A 24,859-nucleotide genomic window follows, 5' to 3' on the forward strand; every position below is an offset into this window, starting at 1 on the left:
TCTTACTTTTTATTTACCAGCTATGGTGTCTCCCAGTTCCATTGAAATGAGAGATTTAGTTAGCTATATTGATAACATTGTAGTGACAATAAATGTCCTTTGAAAAAAAAAAAAAAAAACTGTTTTGGCTGAAACTTCTATGGCAAATGTTTTTAAGGGCTAAAATGTGTCCTGATTCATCAATACTTGTTATTCTAAAGAAAAAAAAAGTTAGAAGTCCTATTTTTTTTATCTTTTCATTTATTTATTTTTATTTTATATTATATTTTGTATTTTATTTGTACAATTTATTTTCATTGAATATCCTGTTTAACAATGAAATACATCACATTTCTATTTCATTTCAAAAGCATATTTTGTTACCATTTTATATCTAGTCATTCTCAGTCGTGTATTCATAAAGAAGGCTATTTTATAATTATTTTTATTTTATTTGATATACTTGCAGAATCCTGAGCTGTGGCTAGCTGTTAGTGTGCATGATCCATATATATTATTTTATATTAAGGATTCTTACTAAATATCCTGTTTCACAAAAGTAAAACTCTTGCTATGTCTTTCTAATCCTACACTCCTAGACCAAACTTGCTCTTTTTTTTCTAATCCCTCATCCTTCAGTTTTTCTTCTGCATTATTGGTCTTGAGTTTCAATCAGGCGATGACAGAAGGGTTTGATTGGGATGATTGACGGAGGTGGATATATGGAGAGAGACAGATGAGACCTCCTGAACCCACCTACACCTTTCATCTTTCTCTTTCCCTGTCATGCACTATAACCTCTTCTTTTTTCACTCTCTCCTGCTCAGGCTCTCACAGTGGGTCTTGAGGCATTTATTTGCCCCATCAGGATCCGTGGTTGAATCTAAGCGATTATGTAGCGGTCCACATGCGCGCGTGATCGGGAGCTCTGCTTTTGAAGTCTGTCAGATCAGACCCACTCACACACGGATTAAGCTCTTACAGCACCGTCTGGGTCAGAGCGGGGCGCAGGACAGTGAATGCGCATGCATGGTCTCCCACCGGTGCACTTCTCCAAAATGTTGGTGGTGTAATGTTTGCTGTGAGTTACTTCTTACTTCTGTGTGTGTGAGAGAAAAATAGCTGGAATTTGGGCCAGGGATAAATCAGAAAACAAGCCTCCTCTCTGTTTGGTAATTTACATCTGGTATCTGATCGCTGAGTCAGGGCGTTTTTTAAATCAAGGAGAAAAGAAAGAATTTTTAACACTTGCATTGCCTGTTTTCCCCCCTTTTTGATACACACCTGTGTAAGAATGAGGGGAATTGACTTCATACATCCACTTAAAATTGATTAAAAGTCAATGCAGAATTGGTTCAGTTAGTTCTGGAAAAAAACAACAACTCTATTAAAAAATAAAGTTTCCAAAAGGCCAATCTCATAGAAGAACCACTTTTGGGTTCCCCAAAGAACCTTTCAGGGAACCTTTTTTTCTTAATGTAAAGAACATTTTAATAATCTAAAGAACCTGTTTCTACTATAAAGAAACGTTTGTGCAGTGAACAGTTTCCATGAATGTGAAAGTTTTTTTATGGAACCTTCAATGCCAATAAAATCACCTTATTTTTAAGTGTTTAGCATCATTTCTTTGCAGATGCCTCATTGATTAATGTTTTATTATCTAATGCTATGGCATTCAGACATGTTTAAGTTTAACTTAAGTGTCCAAATACGGTTGTGAGCAGTAGAAGTCTGGTAACAGAAACGAGCAAGATGGGGGAAACTGGTTTAGGGTCTGAGAAAGATTCCCCATGCATTCTACATTATAACAGAAATATGAACCCATGTGGTAACTTTATGACCTGACTGCTGGTTTTCATTGAACATTTCTGCGGTCTGGCCATAGCCCACTTTTTGCTTTGTACCTAATCAGCTCACTTGTACCAGAGAATTGAGTAAATGTATCCGTTCTGTTCTTAATCAGTCCCTGTTAAAGAAGGGATCGAGCTAAAAGCTGTTTGCCGAACACTCAGAAGCTGACTGCTTCCTGCTCTGCCTTGTGTTTTTGTGGTCCAGTGGTACAATTATTTCACAATAACAAACCGCTGGTGGTCCACTATTAGCAGTCAGGCTTCGGCATATGCTTTAGTCAGTTTGTGTGCTGTGTCATGGATTATACAGTGTTGACCGTACATTGTTTTTTCATATAATTATTATTTTTTTTTTGCTTGCTTATTGTTGCCTTTTTGAAAGGAAATTGTGCTACACTTTATTTTTAATAGTCCACTTTAGACATTCTACTAACTACGGTATAAGTAACTTCACAACTACATGTCAACTAACTGTCGTTAATTTGCAAATACGCGTCAACTAACTCATTGAATTTGTAGACAGGTTAGAGTTCGGGTTAGTAGAATAAGTTGACATGTAGTTGCAAAGTTACTTCTAGTCAGTAGAATGTCTAAGTGAATGAATGAGAGTTAGTTGATATATAGTTACTTATAGTTCTTATAATGTCTAAAGTGTTACTGTCGAAATAAAGTGTTACCAAAAATGTATTCATTAAATTGATCAAAAGTAATGTTACAAAAGATTTCTACTTCAAATGAATGCTGTTCTTTTGAACTTTGTATTAATCAAAGAATCCTGGAAAAAAAAGATTACCGTTTCCACAAAAATTTTAAGCAACTGTTTTCAACATTTGATAATACATTTTTTTTTCTTGAGCAATCAGAAGGGTTTCTGAAGGATCATGTGACGCTGACGACTGGAGTAATGTTGCTGTAAATTCAGCTTTGTTAAAACACTTATTAAAATATATTAAAACAGAAAATCATACACTAAATTTTTATAATATTTCACAATATTACTGTTTTTACTGTATTTTTGATCAAATAAATGTAGCCTTGGTGAGCATAAAAACATTTTGAACAAACTTTTGAATGGTAGCGTATATTCATATTTTTTTTTTTGTATAGATGTATATTTATACACACAAAAAAGCATGCATGGATGTATTCTGTGAAAGTCCTGCTATTGAGATGAATGAGAATGCTGACAGATAGCTCAAGTTTTACAGACCTCCTTGCCCCAGGCAGTCAAAGAAAGATCTGCTTTGGCGGAGATTCATTCTGGCCAAAGTAAAGATGCAACATTTTTGACCTCAGTCCAATTTGTCTTCAAGAAATGGAAATTTACTGCTGTTAAATCTCACACTTACGTTCCTGAATGACTCAGGCCTGTTTTCATTCTTCAGCTCTCCTACGGAGAGACCGATCAGGGAAGTAAGAGCAGCTGTGAGTGAGTGTGTCCAACTGAGTCTTTTTGCCTCTGCTTCTAACAGGACTGGAAGATCACTTGATTAAAGCCAAGCTGTGTGCTTTTGACTTTCTTTAATGCCTGTGTGTGTGTTTGGTGGGGAAACGAGGGCCATGAGTGTGTATCACAGGTGGTACAGGGCTGTATCATATTACAGAGGAAGTTAGTGTGTGTGTTCTGAAAAGATGAGACTGGCAGCTTTGACTTCTGCTCATTTCCTCACTGTAATTAGTAAATGCTTATCTGATGCCATGTTTAGCCTGGGAAAGAGAAAAAGAAGGGAGACATGCATGCAGAAAACTCATAAATGGGGCAGACCGGGGCAATTATAACACTACATTTCAGTAATATACAAAGTGTCATGACTCGGTGTAATTAGCAAGTAATTAATAAAAAATATTATTATTATTCAGCCATTTTTTATTGCATATATTATATAATAATAATAATAATAATAATAATAATAAATATATATTTATTGTTAATGATTTATAAATTATATTAATAAAAATAATAATAGTAACAAGGAAATAAAAATATATTATCATCATTATTTATATATTTTATAAAAATAACTGAATAATAATAATAATGGTGTTTGTATATTTATATTTCTTTGCTATTATTACTATTATTATTAATAATATATTTTATAAAAATAACTGAATAATAGAAATAGTATTTTCATATTTATATTTCATTGTTGTTGTTATAATTATTATTATTCATATATTTTCATATAGATATATTAATAAAAAAATAACACTAAAAAAGAAATATAAAATAACTATTATTCAGTTATATATTCAGTTATTTTTTATAAAACATCTTAATAATAATCATATTAAATTAATAACATTATGAATAATAACAGTAAAAAAAAAATATATATATATATATATACATACAATTTTTATCATATAAAATAAAACTTTTTATTAATGCCAACAATTATATTACACATGCATGTTTAATTAATGTTTAAGAAATAAATTTTTGAGGTTTCTATTTTATATTATTTTATTCCATTTGCGCGTGCATGCGTGCATGTGTTTTGCAAAGTCCGTGGTCTTCCTGCAGATTTGGGCGACTTTTAGATTGTTGCCGCAAGTTGATTTAAACAAAAAAAGAATCCAGAGGTTAAAAGATGTACAAATTCGGCTTTCCGACCCATGCTCTGTCTGGTAGCCAGTAGATTTGTATTAGTTGGAGTTTGTACAAGAAAAATGTAAAAAAAAAAAAATGCTTCATTTGCCCCCAATCCCAAGACTCGTCATGCCATCAGTTATTATGACTGACACAAAAAGGAAAGGAAGAAATACAGAATTTTACTTTCTTCTCATTGCATCCTTGTTGTATTTTCTAGATGATGGATTCCTATTTGTATTGCTCAGATCCTTTTATAGAGCTTGACTAGACACCAGATTCCATCTGTCATCTTCCATTACAACTCAAATTTTGACAGAACCGCAGCTGTCGAACACCACTTCAGTATGACTCAGAAAAAAACCAAGCCTGCGATGGCAGTGTTCAAACACGTGAACTCCAAAGCAAACCATGTGAGCTTAGATCGGACCCCCACAACAGATGATGCTATCAGAGGTCATGAACCCCTGAACCCAGCATGTACAGTGAGCGTACCAAATAAGTATTTGGAAGACCGTTACAAATATCAGTAGATATGTTTGTGTGTGTACTCATGTGGTTTGTATTAACAGTCCACAGATCTCATGTCAGATACAGACTTATTCACTATTAGCAGTGGCATTGGATCTTAGACCAATATGAAATGGCTCACCAGAGGTTCGCAGGAAAAGGCTATGGCTGTTTGCAAATGTAATACCAGTATATTACTCATTTTGTACTGTGCATTACTTTTTATATTGCAAATTTTTTTTTATTTGCTCTTAATTAATTTATATGGCTATTATTTATTTATGTATTTTCCAATTTTGTTTAAAGGTTTTGATGTATTCATTTTCACACAGACAAACACTGTACTGCTGTATGAAAAAATGTGCATACTCTGCTCTTTATAGCACAATACTAAAATAGTATGAGTACTGTTAGTACCAGCATTCACTATTTTTATTAACTGAATGCAAAGAGAAGGACATGAGCTTCCGTGGATCTGAGAAACATCCTCCTGCTTTTTTATGTTGCCTCAGATTTATCTGCTCAAGTGTGCGTGTTTGTTGCGTGTTTAGTGTGTAGCTGGCAGTAGCTCTGCGTTCATCTCTAATAGAGATCTACTGTATGAAAACAGAGAACAGATGTGGCGTAAGGCTCCTCTTCAGATAACCTGACCTTATAAGAGCAAGTCTATAACTTTTTTCCAAAAGCTTATATGAGCTTTTTTGGCTTGGACCGGCTACAGATGATTGCGTCCATGTGTTTGTTCATGTATGTTGTGTAATTATGTTTGGAGACAAAGAACTTCAGAACAGAGACAGTTTGACAAACAATCATATACTATGAATATAAAGTAGCCTATTTCAAATTGCTTCTTGATTCTGTTTCTTAGTAAATGATTAAGTGACTTGGTCTGTTGTTGCCTCTCTGTTCATCTATGTCTAAGACACATTCCGAGGAAACCATGCGATTTATTTATTATTTTCCTACTCTTTTCTTATTCCTTCATCCAGAATATTCTCCCTCGTAGTCTGTGATCTTTCACTTGCTAATGCGAATGCTAGAATTGAACTTTCAAAGTTACTCTAACTAAAACCTCTCTTTCTGTTCTCTTAGCCGATTAAAGGATTCAGGCAGAATACCTCTTTATATTCATTCAAATAAAACTTTTTGATGCCTGCTGCATATGCTACTTCTGTTTTCACCATCCTAATTGAAAAGAAACCCAATAGCCTGTCTTATAGTGTGAGGGATTTTCTGACAGCATGACAGTTCTATATAGGATTACAATCCACAATCCACAGGATTACATTAAACACTCTCAGTAAAGCCACTTCAGGCTTTCATAACAAAGGCCTTATTTCGTTGAGCAGATGGGACATCTGTACGGCACTTCTCACAATACACCCAGTTTAATTACACTTTCGTTTTGCATGCATGGCACAAATGAATCAGCTTATCTGCCACTTCTAAGTCTCTTTGTTGGTTGGACACTCACACTGACCTGTAATACAACATCTGTTCTCATCTGACAAAATATCATGTTTTCTTTAGGCCAACAGAAGAAAGGGTTATATTTGAGAAGAGCCTTTAAAGGTGGACTTATTTGCAAGGTTTCACAATAATACATGTTTTCACTATATGCTACTAATATCTAATGAATAAAATGGGCAAATTGTTAGATAAACAGTTCAACTTTCTTTTATCTCAACTTTTTCTGTCAAAGTTTCATTTTGATTGTCAACTGCTTTACTTTCATCCAATATTGAGCCAGACTTGATCCCGCTGGAATGGTTTTACATGTTTGATCCTCTACAGAAAGCTGCTAATCTCCTGCATGTATTTTTTTATGTCTTTTAGTGCACTACAGCTGAGGGCTTTGTCTCCAATGTCGGCTTATTAAAACAGCCCTGTTAAGTATGTGTCTTCCCTCTCAAAGGGCTTAAGACTCTCACTTGAAACAAACTTTTAATGATAAAAGCTAAGCAGAGAGTTCTGAAAGGGTTTGTCAGAGCTGGTAGTAAGGCACAGAGACTTGACCTTGTTGGTCGCTGAGAGTAGGATGTGATTTGCGGCAATAATCCTGGCTTTTCTATCAGCGCGGGTTATTCACTTTGATCAGCGGAGATTACACTGCCGTTTCTGTTCGTCTCTCTTCACTTTGTAACCAACACTAATGGTTCAGTAAAGCTTTCAAGCTTAAATGTTCACACACTCCCTGAAAACATGCACACATGCAGCGCATACATGGCAAAATTATATAGCAATACCACTTACATCCCTACATTTGAAGTATAATTTATATCTGTAACATAAATGGTGCACATAAATTTTAATTCGAAGAGTTAGGAGTCTCTGAGTATGAAATATCACCAATGAGTTTCACAGAACCTGTAAAATGACTTAAGAGAATGAATAAATACTGTCAAATTCCCTTTCATCAACCTTAAACTGTTCTCATTTTTTATTCTACTCCCCAGTTCCTCATGTTCCTCTCATTCATTCTGGTTTTGTGAAATCGTTATTAACCAGGTGCTCTTGATTCATTATTCTCTGGTGATATGAAGGCAGAAGGATTCACCCACTGACTCCCCTGTTAAACCATCACTGTAAAATCCTGAGAGTACCTGACCTTGGAAGAAACTCTTTAGTCCATCATTTTCTTCTCCAGGGAATGGAAAAATGACAGATGAGAGAGATAAAATGAAGGGTTTTTGTTCTTTCATGGTTTCTTTGCCCTCCGAATGTGAATTAATTACACGCATTTTCCTTTCCGGAGGGATGCTAAATTTTCGCCGGCTCTGATGCATAAAGCGCTAGATGGTTTCCGCCAGGCTCGGATGAGCCTTCTGATTTATGCTGGGCTGCTCAGAATCAAAAGCCCGCTCGTGTTTGCACGCACGCACTGTGTGCAGGTACGAACAAGAAAATCCCTGTTAAGTTGTCTTGTGGCACTTTGTCGAGAACAGCGGCAGGAACTTGGTGAATGTTACGTGGCCTCGAGAAGCCCCTGTGCAAAGTGTTAAGGAAGGGGGCAAGCAAAAGAGTCAACAGAGAGCCGGTCTTCTGAAGTGGAGCCAGACCCGATGGCTCCCGTAAGGGACTTCAGGGGTCGGCGGAGCAGGCTCGCTGCTGTCATTTAGCCTGTTTGGTTTGTTCGACCCTTGACCCATAACAAGGGGCAAGGCCGCAGGGCAGGCGTCAGGCGGCGCGCCTGCTTTAATTTGTCCATGAAGAACCTTGTGTATGCAGACACATGAAAGCGAAAGGGAAAGCTAGGGTGAAGAAGGCTATGGAAACTTCAAAACAACTCAATCTTTATCCATCAAAGGGCGATTTTATTGTCTTGAGTGCTTACATTTTTAACACAGGAGTGCAACCAGCATCTCAGAATATCTTTCCAGACTCAAAACTCACCTGTTTCTCTTTCTTTTTCCACTGTATTTCTGCAGGACTGTGGCCTGGTGGTCATCCCAGATCAGCCCTGCGGTTTGGAGCCCATTCCAGGGTCGAGATCGTCAGGAGAGGCCCAGGTCTCGCCTCGGCCTTGCCTCACAGGAGATGAACCTGGTAGGTTTCTTCCAGGTTTTGAACATTGGGCTTGTAGTAAAGTATCTGAAATTTGAATCAGAAACTTGCTGTAAGATTTACAGTCCTGTTTTTTACCTATAAGGTAGTAACTCAAAAAGTCACACCGGTCGCAGATTGTCTGTTTTGTCGACAGATGATTCATTTTCCACCTATTTTTCCTCTGAATGACAGTGTTGGCCCTAAAACCACATTTCAGCTGCAAAGTAGTTAATCGTGCGTTTGGCCATATAAGTACGAGATTCACGGTTTATTAGCCGCTCCACTCGAGGATGGGAAAAGTTTGCTAGTGAACTCAGTTTTGTAATTTATGTCTGCTTTTACAGTGTGATAATGTGATTCATTGCTTGAGTTGAATCATTGCTCAATTATAAGGTTAGGGCCTCACTGATGACTTTATGGGGGAAAATAATCATTTCACACAGGTTTTTTGAGTGAGCTGTCCGTCTGCAGGTTTCGCTTCACTCAGTGAGTGTATGTTCAGCTGCTAGGCCTTTTAGATGTAAAGCCACCAGGTTAGAGTTCAGAGGAGGTTTTCAGTCAGTGCTATAAAAGTAAAAAGGCCGTCCTCAGCAGGGTAGTGCATCAAAGACAGCGGGGAACTACTTTCACTAACTGTTCGAGATGGAGTTATAAACTTTGTTTGTGTGTGAGAACCCATCTAATTACATTTCCTTCTGAAACTCGAAAATCTGAAACAATAAAGTTTTCAAATCACTTTTTCTGAAATTAATTTGCACACTGAAGTTAAATCAAGGTGTATTTATTAAATGCACAACAATACAGAATGCAACCGTAATCTCCAAATAAATTACAATGAAATTATGCGCGCTAAATACATTTTATGGATAAAAGGTCCAACGAAAAAGAGCAATTAAAGAGAAAAATATGTGATTTATATAACCGGCACAATGAAGTAATCATGTCTAGCTGCAAAGTTTCCCACCTAACTCAGCATTTTATGGTCAACTTTTGATATACAGCTGTAGAAGACTTAAAACTTCCCAGAGATTCACTCCACTGTGAATCACATGCGAACACTGTAAATTGAGTAGATGTTGTCATAGAAATTTAGTATAGTGCACTTTAAAGAATTTTTTACATCTCTGTCAGGTCGTTGGGTCGTCCCTTGCCTGAGCTGCTCAGATAACAGGACTTGTGATTGGAGAGAGGTTGCCTGGCAACCCGACAGATGTTATCACCCCTTACTGGACCAACCTCAGCTGCAAACCTGCATGATGGACCGGAAGGTGAGGAACCAGGAACCAAAAACAGATTTGTGTGTGAGTGTGTGGGGGTGTGTATGTGTTTGAAAGAAGTCTCTTATTCTCACCAATGTTACATTTATTTGATGATAATACAGTAATATTGTGAAATATTATTACAATTTAAAATGACTGTTTTCTGTTTTAATATAATTGAAAATATAATGTATTTCTGTGATGGCAACGCTGAATTTTCAGCATCATTACTCCAGTCTTCAATGTCACATGATCCTTCAGAAATCATTCTAATATGCTGATTTGCTGCTCAATAAACATTTCTTATTATTATCCATGTGGAAAACGAATATTTCTGTGGAAACCATGATACATTTTTTTCAGGATTCTTTTCCAGGACGAAAAAAAGTTTAAATGAACAGCATTTATTTGAAATAGAAATCGTTTCTAAAATTATAAATGTCTTTACAGTCATTTTTGATAATTTAACAATTTCTTAAAAAAAAAAAAACGGTAGTGTAAAGGCCCATTCACACCACCAAGGATGATAACTATAAAAATAACGATAAATATACAGTTCTAAATATCGTTCTCAGTATTAAAGAATAGCATAATTCACACCACGGCTATAACGATAACACCACAAATAAACAATATTGTTGGAATCACTTTTAGAATGATTTTATCTAGCGGATGAACAATAAAAACATTGACAGCCAATCAGAATCCATCCTGCTATAACGAGCTCAAGCATTTAAAGTGGCAGACAAGCATGCGCTTAGAATAAACAGAATGGTATCATCCACAGAAATGGATGCTAATATAGTTATTGTTATAGTTATCGTTGTTGGTGTAAACGGGACAATATTTGAATGACTCGTTAATGGAAATGATGTTTCATTTGTGAAAATTTGTCAAAAAAGTGTTTACAGTACTCAGTTTAAATAAACTGTTTGAAATTGCTCTCTTCCTTGATGTTAAAATACATTTCACTGGTTCTTCTGCAACTGACAGCTTTGCCATATGTGTGTATATACCGTACTGAAGAATAAATTAATGTGGAAGGCAAATAGCATTGAAGTTCCATTGAGCAGCTGTTTATCAGAGACTAACAGCAGGTGCTGAGCTCACATCAGCCGCATGATTCAATTACACTGCTGCTTTTAAATATGTGCGTATAAGTATGCTGTAAATTCCTCAGAAAGAAGAGGGAAAAGGTTTCTGAGAAAGAAAACCATACTCTCTTGTGTTGTCCATTTTATTTTAATTTTAATTTTTAATTTTTTAGCTTAATGTGATCTGCTCACCTCCTGTGTTTTGGGTTGTTTTTAAATTATTGCCTAAAGCCCAGCAGAGGTTTTCAGGGCCGTGTGCCAAACCTACAGTCTGTTCCCCTTTCAAACACTCCCTCAGCGCTCATCTTGACAGCATGACTCTTTCCACTTTTCTCGATATAAGACTCACAAGATCAGATCTGACACAAAAAATAGCCACATTACACAAGGGCCCAAGCTCTCGCTATACAGACAAACCACAACCTTCTGACTGCGAGCCCTTCCAACAGGAAAACAGTGACTCTTCAGAAAAGATTGTTTCAAATAAAAGAGCTTTAGATTGTCAAGGACTAGAGTTATACTCATGAATTTCTTTCTTTTTCTGCAGTCTCAAGGCAGCCCTGTGCTTCGTTTTGAGTGTCATTTCAAATTTGTATGCTATTCATTTTCCTGTACAAAATACATTTATTTACAGCCTCTGGTATGAACTGTTGTTGTATGCCACAAGTGAAAAAAACAACAACTTATTTTGTATTCCACTGGGGAAAAAATATAGAATACAGGTTTGGAACAACATGAGTGCAACTTTTGACTTCTTGCTGAAAGTATTTGTCCTTAATCTTGTAAGCAAGTCTCCAATGCCCGCTCCCTGAGATCTTGTGATTTAGACTGGCATTCCTGCCAACTTCACTCCAGAAGCGCACACACAGACGAACATCCAAGCTTATCAGACTCTTTTGAAGTGCTTCGTGGCGACTGTGATGCTCAGCAGAGCATATTGTAATTATTACCCTTATAATGACATTATTTATTCACTTCCTTGCATTTGAGTTGGTTGACTGCTGTCTGGTGCTCATAAGGGACTTTTTAATCATTTTAATAATCGTAATTATGTAAGCCGATTCATTTAGCATTCATTAAATAATATATATTTTTTTAATTTAGCATTATTCCTTTTTTTACCTTTCTTTCAGTGATTTAAATAAAATAAAAAAATCAGTTTTTGAATTGGTAAGATTTATACCAGTCTAATACTATAAATATGCCGTATTCATTACACAAATATACTGGAAGTACTTATACTAGAAGCTTCCTGAAAAATAAGTTAGTAGTATTTTGGAAACATAAATCCTCACATGAGATAAAGAGACTAAAATTAGTGGCTTAGAAAAAGCGGTTTTATTTTACACAGGAGTGGGCCCAGTGTTGGGTGTAATTAATTACTGTAATTTAATGCAATACTTTTTAGAATAAAATAGAATAGAATATGTCATTATTGTCATTGTCACAGGTACAACCAAATTTAAAGTGCTCTCCAGTCAGTGCATCATTCATTGAGTCTATAAAAATATAATTTAAGTGCTAGTGCTAGTTATAAGAACATACAACAGCATTAGCAGCATACATAAACACACACAGTATACACACTCAGTCATAGCATAAAAAAGAGAGATACTAGACTAATAAAGAGACTTTTAGAGAGACTAATTTACAGTAATCAAATTGCATTGTTGAATATTCAATTAGTAGCTAGTAATTAATTACTTTTTTAGAGTAACTTACCCAACACTGGACCCCTCTTGGAGGCAGCCATGTTGAGATCACATGACCAGCAGAATAATAATTGGGTAACCCCGCTATCATGTTTTGAAAACCTTTTGGAAAGATCTGTTGTAAAAGAAGATGCATAGTAAAACACATAAAGACTGACTTGGAGGATTGTGTGTATTGTGCAGTCTATTTTTTGACTTGACAAGATCTAGGTTTAAGAAGTCAGTCCATGTCTTACAACATCTGAGGTATGTGCATGTTTTCACCCAGGTCCTGTTTATCGGTGACTCCACCAATCGAGGGATGATGTACTACCTGATGGAAAGGGTGAACACCACGCTGGAGGACTGGGACAAGGCCCACGACACCATCGTCTACCACAACCTGAACCAGGGCCGAACTATCGTCAGCTACTCCTACTACCCACAATTCTGGCTGCCAAAGTCCCAGAGACCCACCTTCCAAAGAGCTCTGCAGCAACTTCTAGAAAGGTGTGTGTGTGTGTGTGTGTACGTGCACGCTGGAGGACGTTTGTGGCTGTGGCTGTGGCTCCATGTGGCTGTGGATTGCACCCATTAAGCTGTGAATGTGAGGGTTTGGTGTCGGTGGTAAAGGCCTTGTTAACACACTGAATGACTTTGGCAGCGTGTTTGATGGTGGGATGTGGGCTGTATGTGGTTGGCAGTCTGTGTGTCAGATCAGAGTATCTCAGCAGGAACGGTAACCGCTGCTGGCTCAGCGCGCTGTTGATCTCACACAGCTACTGATGTGGGCAGAAGGGTGGGATATGCAGCACAGATGTGATTGTGTTTGTGTTTGAGTGTGTTTTAGTGTGCATCTGTTAGGGACGTGTTTTGGGAGCCGCTTGAATGATCTGACACTTTTTGTTTTTGCAAAATGAAATTAATAAGCAGGATTTCGATTTTTGTTTTAGTGGTGGAAAACGAAACAGTTTGCAGTTTGAATACATTTTTATTTTTTTTACTTGGAATTGTGGGTCAGTTCTTGGCATCAATGGCATGGATCGTTGGTTATGTTTTCAGGACGGGGTGTTGATCTTTAACCTCTTCTTTAAAACCACTTCCATTGGGACAGGTCACAACCCCTGGAGAACTCACCTCAGACAGTGCTGGTCGCTGGAGGGGTGCAGTGGCTGAACCTGAACCATTTGAGGACCATTCAACAGGTTTTACAGAGGTAAACATGTATCCAAATGCCACAGCCTGTTCATTATTAGCTTGAGTTGACCACATTTTAATTAACAAAGTTCCAATGGCAAATACTTTTGTTCCTTTTTAAGGTTGCTGGTTTTGCTTTGTGTGGTTTACTACCAATCTGACTGTGTGGCTTTTAATACTTAACATCGTATCTCTAATTTATCTCCAAGGGAGGGTCTTGAGAACATCATGGTGGTGGTGAAGTCTTTAGGAATGGGTTTCCATCTGCCTGTGGATGGTATTCGCTCCCTTCCACTGGTAAGGACCACTGGAGACCATGAGAGGTCCTTGGATCTGGTCTGTATTCATTCATTTATTGACATTCTTTATCATCTTCATTCATTGGTTCTAGAATGGAGTGCAAGAACTCTATAATGTGAACAAGAATATTCTGGAAAGTGCCAAGCATCTTGGATTTGAGGTCATTGACACTCTCAGCATCACTATGGGTCGTTATAAGGAGTTCCTGCAGGGACGATGCGCCTGCCATTTTCATGAGGTAAAGGAAAAAAGAGATTAACACTACCGTTCAAAAGTTTGTGGTAGAAATGAATATTTTTATAAACCGAGAACTCATAAAAGGATGCATTTATAATATTACAAAATATATTTTTTTCAAATAAATGCTGTTCTTTTGAAGTGCTGTTCTTTCTAATCACTAATAATCTTTTCAAGGATCAATGGACACTGATTACACAATCTTACAGGCCCCAAACTGTTCAATAGTAATTCTGTACTACAGTAAAAAGTGTGATACAATGATTTAAAATGAATAAAAGTCCAGTTATGCTGATTAAAGACCTGCCTCGCATAAACACTTCTATTAATTTAAAGCCAAAATAACATAACTTATTTTAATAACCATGTTGTTGAACCAGGGTCTCTGTGCTAATTCTGTAAATTTGTATCTGTATTTATATTATTATGGATGTAATTCACTGCGCAGAAGGCACATCTAATTGACATTGTGTTTTTTAGATCCACACATACATGTGTGTGAATGAAACAATTCTACCAATCGCACTCCCAGATCCTTCTAGAAACAGTTTTCCAGCCTTCCAGTCCCATAAATCTTTTACAAGAGAAGCCATTCCTTTTTTTACTTCACCCTAAATGTGATTTGCGGATCAGTTAATGAGTAATTAGCAATTAGGCAGGTTTTTATTAGCCAATAAAGAGCAGGTTGGGAACAGATGTATTAGCTCACTAAGTGTGTGAAGTGGTGGTAGAAACACCAAATCTGCTCACATATGGGACTGATATCACTGTAGAGCGGCCACATCTGACAACAGGCCAGCAGATTTAGACCAGACAAACTTAACGACACATAAGGGTCTTTTGCTTAAGTTTTAAAGGAGCCGTTGTTTGGTTTTTTATTTTTTTATTTTTTTTTATTTAGTACTCAGAGGAAACAAGTTCTTAACTGTTAAGTATTTTGTAGAGCAGGGAGCTAATAAGAATTGGCCATTTAAAGAGGATATAAAACTGAAAGGGGATAAAGACTAGATTCCTGATTTAAAAAATGTGTCCCATGTCAGAGAACGGAGCCACACGCAGATAGGTTATTTGCTTACATGATCAAAATCTCTCATTCCCAGTGTATTGGGTGCAACATTCGGGTTCTGGAAGTAAAAACTGTCCATTTTCTCCATTAGGAAATAGATTTTTAACAGTAACTTATGAACCATTAAAGACAGATCTAATGTGAGCTTCAAAGTTGTTAACCAATGCTATATGCTTTTGTTGAAGCCATCAACCCGCATTGTTTCAACTTATTTTTTAAATAATTGATTAACAGCTGAATTTGTGGGGGAAAACTACATTGTCCATAAGGAAAATCCCACCAATCAGGGAGTATAACCAGGCTATTTTTTCTGTAGATATATTCAGCAACTTTAAATGAATACTTTTATATTTCTCCATTTTTAATTTGATTGTTGTTCGCAAGACCTGAATTGGGTGTAGATAAGGGAGACGTACAAAATGTGCAGTGCTCCGGGACAGGGACAGGTTTGAAAACCCCTATATCATCAATTAGCTCAGATGATTCTAAAGAAATCAGATTGACTAAGAAATGTCTTTGAAGATCATTTTACTTTGTTTGCAGGTCTATAAGCTTCCCTTTCCAACTGCTGCTTCCCAAAGAAATTTGAAGATCTTGAAGCTTGGTGGAGAAAGTGGGAACCCGGCCAACGAGCAAACGGGGCTTCAGCAGCACGAGGATCCATCGTCTCCACCTGACGTGTCCTACCACGTAAAGGGACCAGTGAACGCGGTGTACTCGGAGATCCTCCTCAGCAGGATATGTGTGAATCACGCCGTCAACGGGACCATTCGCCAACAGTGACAAAAAGACATTTAGCGGCTGGTGACGCTAACCTGTGCTTGTTGTTCAGGTGTGTGTGTGTCTGAATGAGCTATGTATGTATGTATGTGTGTGTGTGTGCTCAATGTGTTGAGAAAGGGCTAAACTGTGCACACCGTTTGGTCTAAATCAGTGGTTCTCAAACTTTTTCGTCGTAAACCTTAAACCTTTAAAAAAATCCCTGGGGGGCGCGCCCCACACTTTGAGAACCACTGGTCTAAATCTACTAAACCATATGCTGTATCAAAGTGGTAAATTGGAGGGCGAGTTAGGTACAGTAGGTGTCTGTTTGTGCATGTGTGTTTCTGTGTAGAGCGATCCAGATGGAAAAGGGGTGTGGAGGGTTCAATGAGACCCCCTGAAGCCCTGTCAAATGACTTTGGCAGCTGTGGCTTAAGGGCAGGCAGTGGCTGCAGTGCAATGCTGATGAAAAAACTGTGAAGACAGTCTTCAAACAGCCTTTCAAAAACTTTCCTACAACGCTCATGCAACATTCCCACAACCCTGCTACTGCTGATCCATGGGCTGAAATGTTCCCAATATGTTTTGGGAACGTTTTGCAGCTGCTATGGAGTGCCTTTGATGTCACCCTGCCTCACATTGTCACTTTTATGGAAGCTCGGGCAATGTTTTGAAGTCTAGCTTTACACCCCCTTTCCTTCACATGCCAGGTTCATCAAGTATTTATGAAGTATGTTCTATGCCAAAGGTCTTATGAAGTATATTTTATGTTGTAGTATTACTGTCTTATGTTCCTCACACATATTTCTATGTTTATTTTCTATTTCTACATTTATTTTTCTACCAGTGTTTTCTAGTGCCTTTAATAATAATCTGTGTAAAATGTTATAAATGCTGTTTACAAAGAAGAGGTTATTTATACTTTTTTGATGGTAAGAATTTTTATATTGTTGCTGGATTTACTCTAAATTGCAGGAATGCATGATGTTTCAGTTGTCCATAATTTACGTTAAACAGGAAGTGGTGCCGGAAGTTTGAAATATCTCATAAAATAACTTATCTTCCCACCAGTTACTTGAAGTATAAATGAACCCGCATGAGGTGACACGTAAAGATTCCGCAGCGCGTGATTACTCTCTTATTGACATGAGTTTTAGGGTCAATTTATTACATATGTTTTGAATGTTTATAAAGGGCTGTGCCAAGGTATCTGTCTGGTTGTAACCTACATGAAATGTGTAATTCCAACAGTCAACATGAATTGTAACTTAACATCAAAAACAATTAAAAATGTATATTTTCATAATTTAAAACAAATTGGTTCTTGAATTTATCAAATGCTTTTCTTCTTATTATTATTATTATATTTAATTTGATTCTACCATTTAGGCCATAGGCTATTTTAGCAAAAAAATAATTTCACACGTGTATACATAGTTCATGCAAACATAAAACTTTTGCTGAAAAAGATCCCTTTTTATTAAAATGTATTCAAAAAGCCTTTTTATAGCATTATCATAGTCCTTTTTATGATATAATTACATATCAACTTTTTCTTTAGACTCATGTTTTTTTTATTATTGATTATCTAAGGCAGTTTTTCCCAACTTTTTTTCTACCCCCATAAAAGACGTAAGTCCCGCTTAATCGACTCCAAATCAGGAATGTATGGTGGTTTCGACTAATATATTAGAAATCATCATTAAAGTTGATTATCAATAACTATGGGTGAAAACAAAGTAGCACGTCAAAGTAGCTAATATACTCTGTGCTCGTCGTTTTAGTTATTTATGTTTTTAAGCAAAATCGAAATCCTTAGTTCCCCCATTTGGGAAGATCCACTTTAACGTTTATATGTATGTATAAGTTTCACTAATAATAAAATATAGATTTAAATGATTAATTTACTGAAGTTATTTTATAATAGTCGACACTTTTGAAAGTTATTATATTATCTGAACGCTGTGGGCAGTTATTAAATCTCAACAATTTTTATTTTAAATGGTTTTACCCTGTATAAGCGTCAGCGTTTCTGCTGTTCTACCTTTTTTTTTTTTTTTTTTTTTTAAGTATATGTTAAATATGCTCAGTTAAATACTAAAGTCCTTTTTATTCTTAACACAGTCCTTTGAATCTCACAAAAACCCGAGTGTACTTGATTCTTTCTCGCTTTGCTCTCTCACAGAGCTCCAAGCCAACATCGCTTTGTCCAATCAGTGTTGACAACGGTCGTACCTTCTGAATATTAATGAAGCTTTCCAACCAATCACGATGTGGGAGCGCTGCACATGAGAGTGTTTAGTTGCGCGCTTTCCAACAGCAGTATATAACTGTTTGTGTCTATTTGAGTTCGCAGTGATGGCGAAGGTGACTTCTTGGTGGTTAGATGTTTTTTTTTCGTACCTGCGACTTCATGGATACATGAAAGGAGACTTGTGAATTTTAAAGCACCGTTTGTGGATTACATACGCTAGATATTAGATGTAGTGGACCGGTATGAGTCGTCTTTGTCCTAACGTTCAGTTCGGGACTTGTTAAATGAAGTGGACATGGATAAAACCGGTTGTGGAATACATGCAATTTACCATTTATTCATTATATGGCTCTCAGTTTGCCCTCTGTGCTCTCAAGGGAGTTGGATGTAAGTAAATAAGTGCTGTGTCGTTTTTGCTGTCAAATAATGTTTGAATAAAATGTTTGAAAATTGTCTCCTTTTCCTCGGGCCTGGTTATGGCATTTCAATCCAGGCCGACAGGAGAGGAGAACCGCTTCTGATCTTTGTGTCACACTGCTCCGCATCACAGGTGGTTGGGCATCACATCTGTAGGAGTGCCCGAGAAGTTGGGTTGCGCGCATTTGCCCCTGTCGCACAAGCAGAAGGAGCTGTGCGCGCGCAAACCGCACCTTCTACCGAGCGTTAAAGAGGGCGCGCGCCTGGGCATCACCGAGTGCCAAACGCAGTTCAAACACGAACGCTGGAACTGCTCGACCCGACGGGACCCGAACGTGTTCGGCTACGAGCTCACCAGTGGTATGCATGCAATGTCACATTGAAATAGATTTAATTTGAATGTCCATTAATTTTTTGTAACTATATGCAGTTAACTTTATCAATGAAAGTAAATAATATCAATTTTGACCATCACATCTAAAAAAATAAAAATAAAATCTCGATAATGGGCCTACTAAAACTTAGGGGGACAGAGAGGGATTTTTTTTTTACATTTAAAAAAAGTGGGAATGAACATTTATATTAAAAACATTCATAAAAAGCATTACATCGATATAACGATTGATACATTGAAAAATGTTGAAATATCGTCAAACTTTAAACGCTTGATGATCACTGTATTTCTAGTATATTATTTATTTCAATATTAGTCTCGTAAGCAGGTTATTCACCTTCAGATGTCAATGATAAAATTATGTCTAAAAGCAGAAAAAAATATAATTTAAGATACGTTATGCATATATGTGGTTACTGGACACTTCAACAAAAAAAATCAGTATCTTCAATTGACATAAGAAAAACAAGTTTCTGTCATATAATGAGAGATTATTGCTTTGTAATTGTTTAAAGCATCTGAATGTTTTTAATTGACTGTCAATCCTATGTTTGACCACTTAATGATTGATTTGAAATGCTGATTCATGTGTTGATCAGAGATTTTATTTAGGAAACAGCTGTGAACCCACATCTGTTTTAGCTTAACAATCTCTTTACTAAATTTACTATGGTCTTCAGCTGGCCCTGAATTTAATGCATACAGGATTAGAATGATTACAAAACAAAGAGTCGAACTGACATGCTAGAATGTGTTTCTTGATTTTTGTGAATTCATATAAGATTTACCCCAAGTTTCTGTCACACAGTAGTTCAAATCCAAGCAAATACCTTTTAAACACAATCCATCCATGAAATGTATATCAGAGATATTTACTTTATGTGCAAAATAGTGACTTTAAAAAACACATCTTTTCAAAAGGCTGTTCAGAATTTGGTTACATTTTATTTTAGTGTCCTTGTTACACATGTAGGCTAGTTAACTGTAAATTTTGCATAATTACGTGCAGCTTACCCTAAACCAAACCCTAAATGTATAATTGCATTCTAACAAGGACACCTTAAATATAGTGTAACCCAGAATTTTTATAGCATCATCTGCTCTCACAATAAAAAATAAAAACTTAAGCCAAACATTTTTGCTCATTCTTATAGTGGGAAATCAGTGTTTCTCTGAATGAATGTAAGTAACATTCCCAGAGTCCTCTGCTCTGATACTGCTGCACTGAGATCCTTTTCACAAATGTCCTGTTGGGTATCTCACATTCCCATATTTTCTGGTTGTTTCAACATTTGTAAGTACTAGATCGGCATCTTGCTTACATTCTCTCTTCTTTTTTTTTTAAGGGACAAAAGAGACAGCATTTATCTACTCGGTAATGGCTGCCGGGCTGGTTCACGCAGTCACTCGCTCTTGCAGTGCAGGAAACATGACAGAGTGTTCGTGTGATACGAGCCTGTTGGGGAGCGGTTCGCCTACAGAGGGCTGGCACTGGGGCGGGTGCTCCGATGACATCGCCTTCGGGACTTTGTTCAGCCGCCGCTTCATCGAAAATGCGGTAAAGAACACATCAGCCCGTGGTGAGGACGCCCTTCTCACTATGAACCAGCATAACAGCGAGGCTGGGAGACAGGTGGGTGACACAGAACTAACCTTTTTATTGTGCATTGTTCACTAGTTGCACAACAGTGACTGCTCGCTTATTTTTTCCCTTAATATTCTCCTTAGAGATCTCAAAATATACTTTAATAGGCTTTAAAAGGCTTTAATAAGAAGTCATGGACTTAAACAAACCAATCCTGAGAGAAATAATAACATTCCAAACTTTATTTGTAACAAAAATTTATATTAATTTAACAAATCGACAAAGGTACAAGACTTTGTACTTATTGTCTTTTATGAAGGCATAAACTAAAATCCCAAAAGTATTGCAAATGATGTAATCAATTCACTGCCTCATGGGAGTGTGTGGTCGTTGCTTTTGCCGTAATTTCGGTTTCCATCGGGACTTCTTTGATCTCTTTTGAGATTTTTACGTTGAAATCACACTGACTTGCAGCTTTTACAGAAGCGTATGTCATTGCTTTATATAGTTATCATCAAATGATAATCATGGAGAAAATCGTGGTGGTTGCCCTTCATTGACATACTGAGAGAATTTCTTGCCATTCCATTCACATTTTGAGTGACATATGTCAAGTTGAAGCATCAAATTACATGTGACTTTGCTTGCCTGCTTCAAAAAGACAGCAAAAGACCTAGCGAGCTCTCTTAGTTCAGGGCTGTGTTTCCCTATATAGATGCTAATTCACTCTAATTGGAGAAAATATGAAAAGTGTGATAGTGGAGGAAATGTCCACCCTCAGACAGCATTCTTGCAACATTCATAAAACATTCAAGGTCTTCTTACAGTCTCGTTTATAAACGGCCTTGTATCACTTCTAAAATTCAATATTGATGTTCCAACACAAGGTTTCCTCAATCACCTCAAGGTTTTATGTAAGACGACAAACTTGCATACTGTCTGTATGTACTGTATTTACCATTTAAAATATGACAGTTTTCTCCAGCAAAATGAATCTTTGACTTGTTCTAACTGACAATAGAAACTATTTCAAAACATCCAAATAAGAACAGAAATAGTAATGGGCTGCTCCAGCTCTGGCAATTTATCGTTCAAAAGAGTTACATCTCCCCACATGTTCTTGATTAATCTAAGAAGCTGATGATTTGCACGGAATTCCACAGCCTTGACTGAAGAACACTTGTAAGTGTTTGGAGAGCCTAAACCACAGCTCTGGTTGGAAACCACCAAGGAGCGTTCAAGCGAGACAAAATTCCCCTCAAGTCAGCGAAGGGCCCCTGTAATCCTTCACCCAAACGAATGCTCCTATTTTATGAAAGTCGTCAGCTCACAAAATACTCCTTCCACTTACATGGTGCAGAACATGAAGGGAAGGAAGGACATAAAATCTCCATCTTTAAAAATTATATAGTCCTTGGAAATGTGGTTTATAGTCAACCAGGGTTAACTCTCCCGGAGATTTGCATTAGTTCCGCGTTTTTGCCTGAAGTCCAGAAAGTCTGTCAAAATAAATTGTTGGAAGGCTGAAATTGAATCAGTTCACATGTCTGCGTGCTTACATAGAAAAACAAGCTACTCTCCTGATCTCAGCTTCTTTCTATTGTCGATCAGATATATAATGCTCTCCGTATCCTATTCCTCTACAGGCGGTGGCCAAAACTATGTTGACAGACTGCCGCTGTCATGGCGTGTCGGGTTCGTGTGCGGTAAAGACGTGTTGGCGCACAATGGCCGCGTTTGAGCGTGTGGGTGCCTACCTGAAGGAGCGCTACGAGACCAGCGTTCAGGTGGTGGAGCGTTCCAAACGTAAGATGCGACGTAAGGACAAGGACCAACGCCACATGCCTATCGCCAAAGAGGAGTTAATATTCCTCAACAAATCGCCAAATTACTGCTTGGAGGACCGACGGTTGGGCGTGACGGGGACCAGGGGCCGCAGGTGTAACAGAACTTCAGTCGGGCCGGACGGCTGCAACCTGCTGTGCTGTGGGCGGGGCTACAACACACACGTGGTACGACACGTAGAGCGCTGCGAGTGTAAGTTCGTCTGGTGCTGTTACGTTCGGTGTCGGCGCTGTGAGACGATGAACGACATGCACACTTGCAAGTAGAGCAACTACTTGGGGAGGGTTGGAAAGATCTCCTGAGACGAGGCCTTGTGAGAGGAAGTGGACCTTCTTTTCGCCGTTGGGCCTACCAAACAAGTATGTTGACAAAATATCCATGGCAACCAGCAATCCACAGCGAAAACCAGGGAGAAATGGTATAATCCCCTTTAAGTACACATGCGTTACTCTTGGGCTTCAAATGGGAATCAAGCCATTTTGTATATAATGACTGTGGAATATAACTGGAACATAAAGGGAACTGAAATACTGAACTGCAGAGAAAAGTGTAAATAGATGATTTTTTGGGGGGGTTATATTGAGGGCTCCTTCAGTTAATGATGAATTATAATGGGAATTATGTAGATAATATGCCAGGATATTTTTGATATGTAGGTTCCAAATGAGAATCCCTTAATAAATAATTCCCAAAGGATGTATTCTGCAATTTTAGCTTTGTTTTCTGCATTTAAATGTATATATTAAATTATGAACAATCGACATATGCGATTACAATTACACCTCGTTTTTGAGTTTGAAAAAATTAGTTTTTTAGAGACCATGAACATTCTTTTTGCTTGTGACTGTTGATGTTTCTCCTTCTGCCCCTTCCCTCCTAAACAAATAAACGTGAATAATTCCCGAAAGTGTAGATAACGGGGGTGTTCTGCACTTGCAGCTTTATCGATTTACAATTTAAATGAATATTCCAAAAATTACAAATCATGGTTGTCGTCTTTCTAGTTCTTATTTCTTGTGACTGATGTTTGCGTCTCATTCGTTTCCTCTTAAGCTGTAATCCCACACACACATCTCTGAAAAAGTAGTGCTTTGCTAGAAGTAACAGAGTTGTGCCAAATACCATGGTTGCATTCTCTTAAACGGCTCTTAAATGCTAATGCGAATGGCCCTTTTATGTAGCCACATTCCAAGCAACGGGACGGTGACAATTTAAGGCTGCATACGCAGAACATATCAGAGATCTTCTGTCCAGTGACAGAAGGAAAAATTCCTGTGAGTTCTTGCACATGCTGGCAAATCTATTAAAGTCGGTGGAAAATCTCGCTCACGTTGCATTTCGTGATTTCACTCTGAATGCCTTCTTGTTCATTCTCATGTGGTTGTATTTACCGCTGAGTGGAAGTTGCATCAAGCTTTCTTAAAAACTGTAAAATCACTTAAGACTATTCTCTACAGTGATTCTCACAAAGACTTTCAACCCAGTTCCATCCAATAAATGAATCCCTTTTGGAAATGTTGCCTTTTCACACACCGTTTTAACAAAGTATGTTCCCCATAGAACATATTTATTGATATCTGTAAAAATCTCTCCATTCTTCTTTCCAAGAAAAAACACGTTGTTCTTTGTAAGTTCTAGTTACGAATCTTGTCATAATTTCGACGAATTCTTTGCTTTGTGGGCAACACGTTGACCAATCACAGACAGCATCCATTGAAATCGTGCATTAATCACTGCAACTCTCCAGGTACATTTTCAGGAGCAGCGCTGAGACCTTTCAGCCCTGGAAACTTGGTGGCAACCCATTCCGGAGAGAGACATCATGCATACGAAAGGAGTCCACGTGTACGCATCTGTTCTCTCTGACGTAGCCAACAACTCAGGTGGCTGCCAGACTTTCACCCCTCTCATTCTTTTTAGTATGTGTTTAATGGTTAAATCATGATTCGTCAAATCAAATCTGCTGTTCTTCAATATTGCCTTTTCAGGGTTTGTTCCGCCATTGCTAATGAGCTGAAACTGTTTCTTAATGTTCTGGAAGTGTAGTTTGGTGAGGAAAAAGCAGCTCCACAACTGTTAAAACAAAGACAAATATTTCTGCCGATGAAATTCAGTAATAATCAGTAATTGAAGAATATCCGTATACTTTAATGTAATTATTCTGGCCTTTTTAACTTTTTACCGTTTGCTGAGCCCCAGAGGTTTTTGAGGCATGTCCATGCAATATTTTACATTTCTTTAATGTAAGATGAATACATTTTTTGTCTGAATTTTTTCTGT

General features: G+C 37.4%; 2 protein-coding genes across 2 annotated transcripts in view; both read left to right on the forward strand.

The window, feature by feature from the left end:
• cped1 (cadherin-like and PC-esterase domain containing 1) overlaps positions 1-17,393 on the forward strand; it is a 46,456-nt gene extending 29,063 nt beyond the window's left edge. The window contains exons 15-21 of the mRNA XM_081364052.1: positions 8,361-8,478; positions 9,610-9,746; positions 12,812-13,032; positions 13,637-13,738; positions 13,929-14,016; positions 14,111-14,257; positions 15,866-17,393. Coding sequence (XP_081220178.1) covers positions 8,361-8,478; positions 9,610-9,746; positions 12,812-13,032; positions 13,637-13,738; positions 13,929-14,016; positions 14,111-14,257; positions 15,866-16,105 — 1,053 coding nt within the window. The 3' untranslated portion in view covers positions 16,106-17,393. The remainder of the gene's footprint in view (positions 1-8,360; positions 8,479-9,609; positions 9,747-12,811; positions 13,033-13,636; positions 13,739-13,928; positions 14,017-14,110; positions 14,258-15,865) is intronic.
• A 1,112-nt stretch (positions 17,394-18,505) lies between these two features.
• wnt16 (wingless-type MMTV integration site family, member 16) lies at positions 18,506-23,440 on the forward strand. Its single transcript, XM_081363008.1, has 4 exons — positions 18,506-18,725; positions 18,889-19,115; positions 20,496-20,782; positions 22,381-23,440. Exons 1-4 carry the CDS (start codon positions 18,634-18,636, stop codon positions 22,843-22,845), a joined length of 1,071 nt encoding a protein of 356 aa, XP_081219134.1. The 5' UTR covers positions 18,506-18,633; the 3' UTR covers positions 22,846-23,440.
• Positions 23,441-24,859: the final 1,419 nt, after the last annotated feature.

This window comes from Scardinius erythrophthalmus (genome assembly GCF_964197995.2).
Source record: "Scardinius erythrophthalmus genome assembly, chromosome: 4".
Classification (NCBI taxonomy): Eukaryota; Metazoa; Chordata; class Actinopteri; order Cypriniformes; family Leuciscidae; genus Scardinius; species Scardinius erythrophthalmus.

Excerpts from the sequence above, each read along its gene's own strand:
- wnt16 (XM_081363008.1), top strand. The coding sequence starts at position 18,634 with ATGGATAAAACCGGTTGTGGAATACATGCAATTTACCATTTATTCATT. Across the intron at positions 18,726-18,888 it reads TGCTCTCAAGGGAGTTGGAT|GTGGTTGGGCATCACATCTG; the intron begins GTAAGTAAATAA and ends TCCGCATCACAG. Across the intron at positions 20,783-22,380 it reads ACAGCGAGGCTGGGAGACAG|GCGGTGGCCAAAACTATGTT; the intron begins GTGGGTGACACA and ends ATTCCTCTACAG.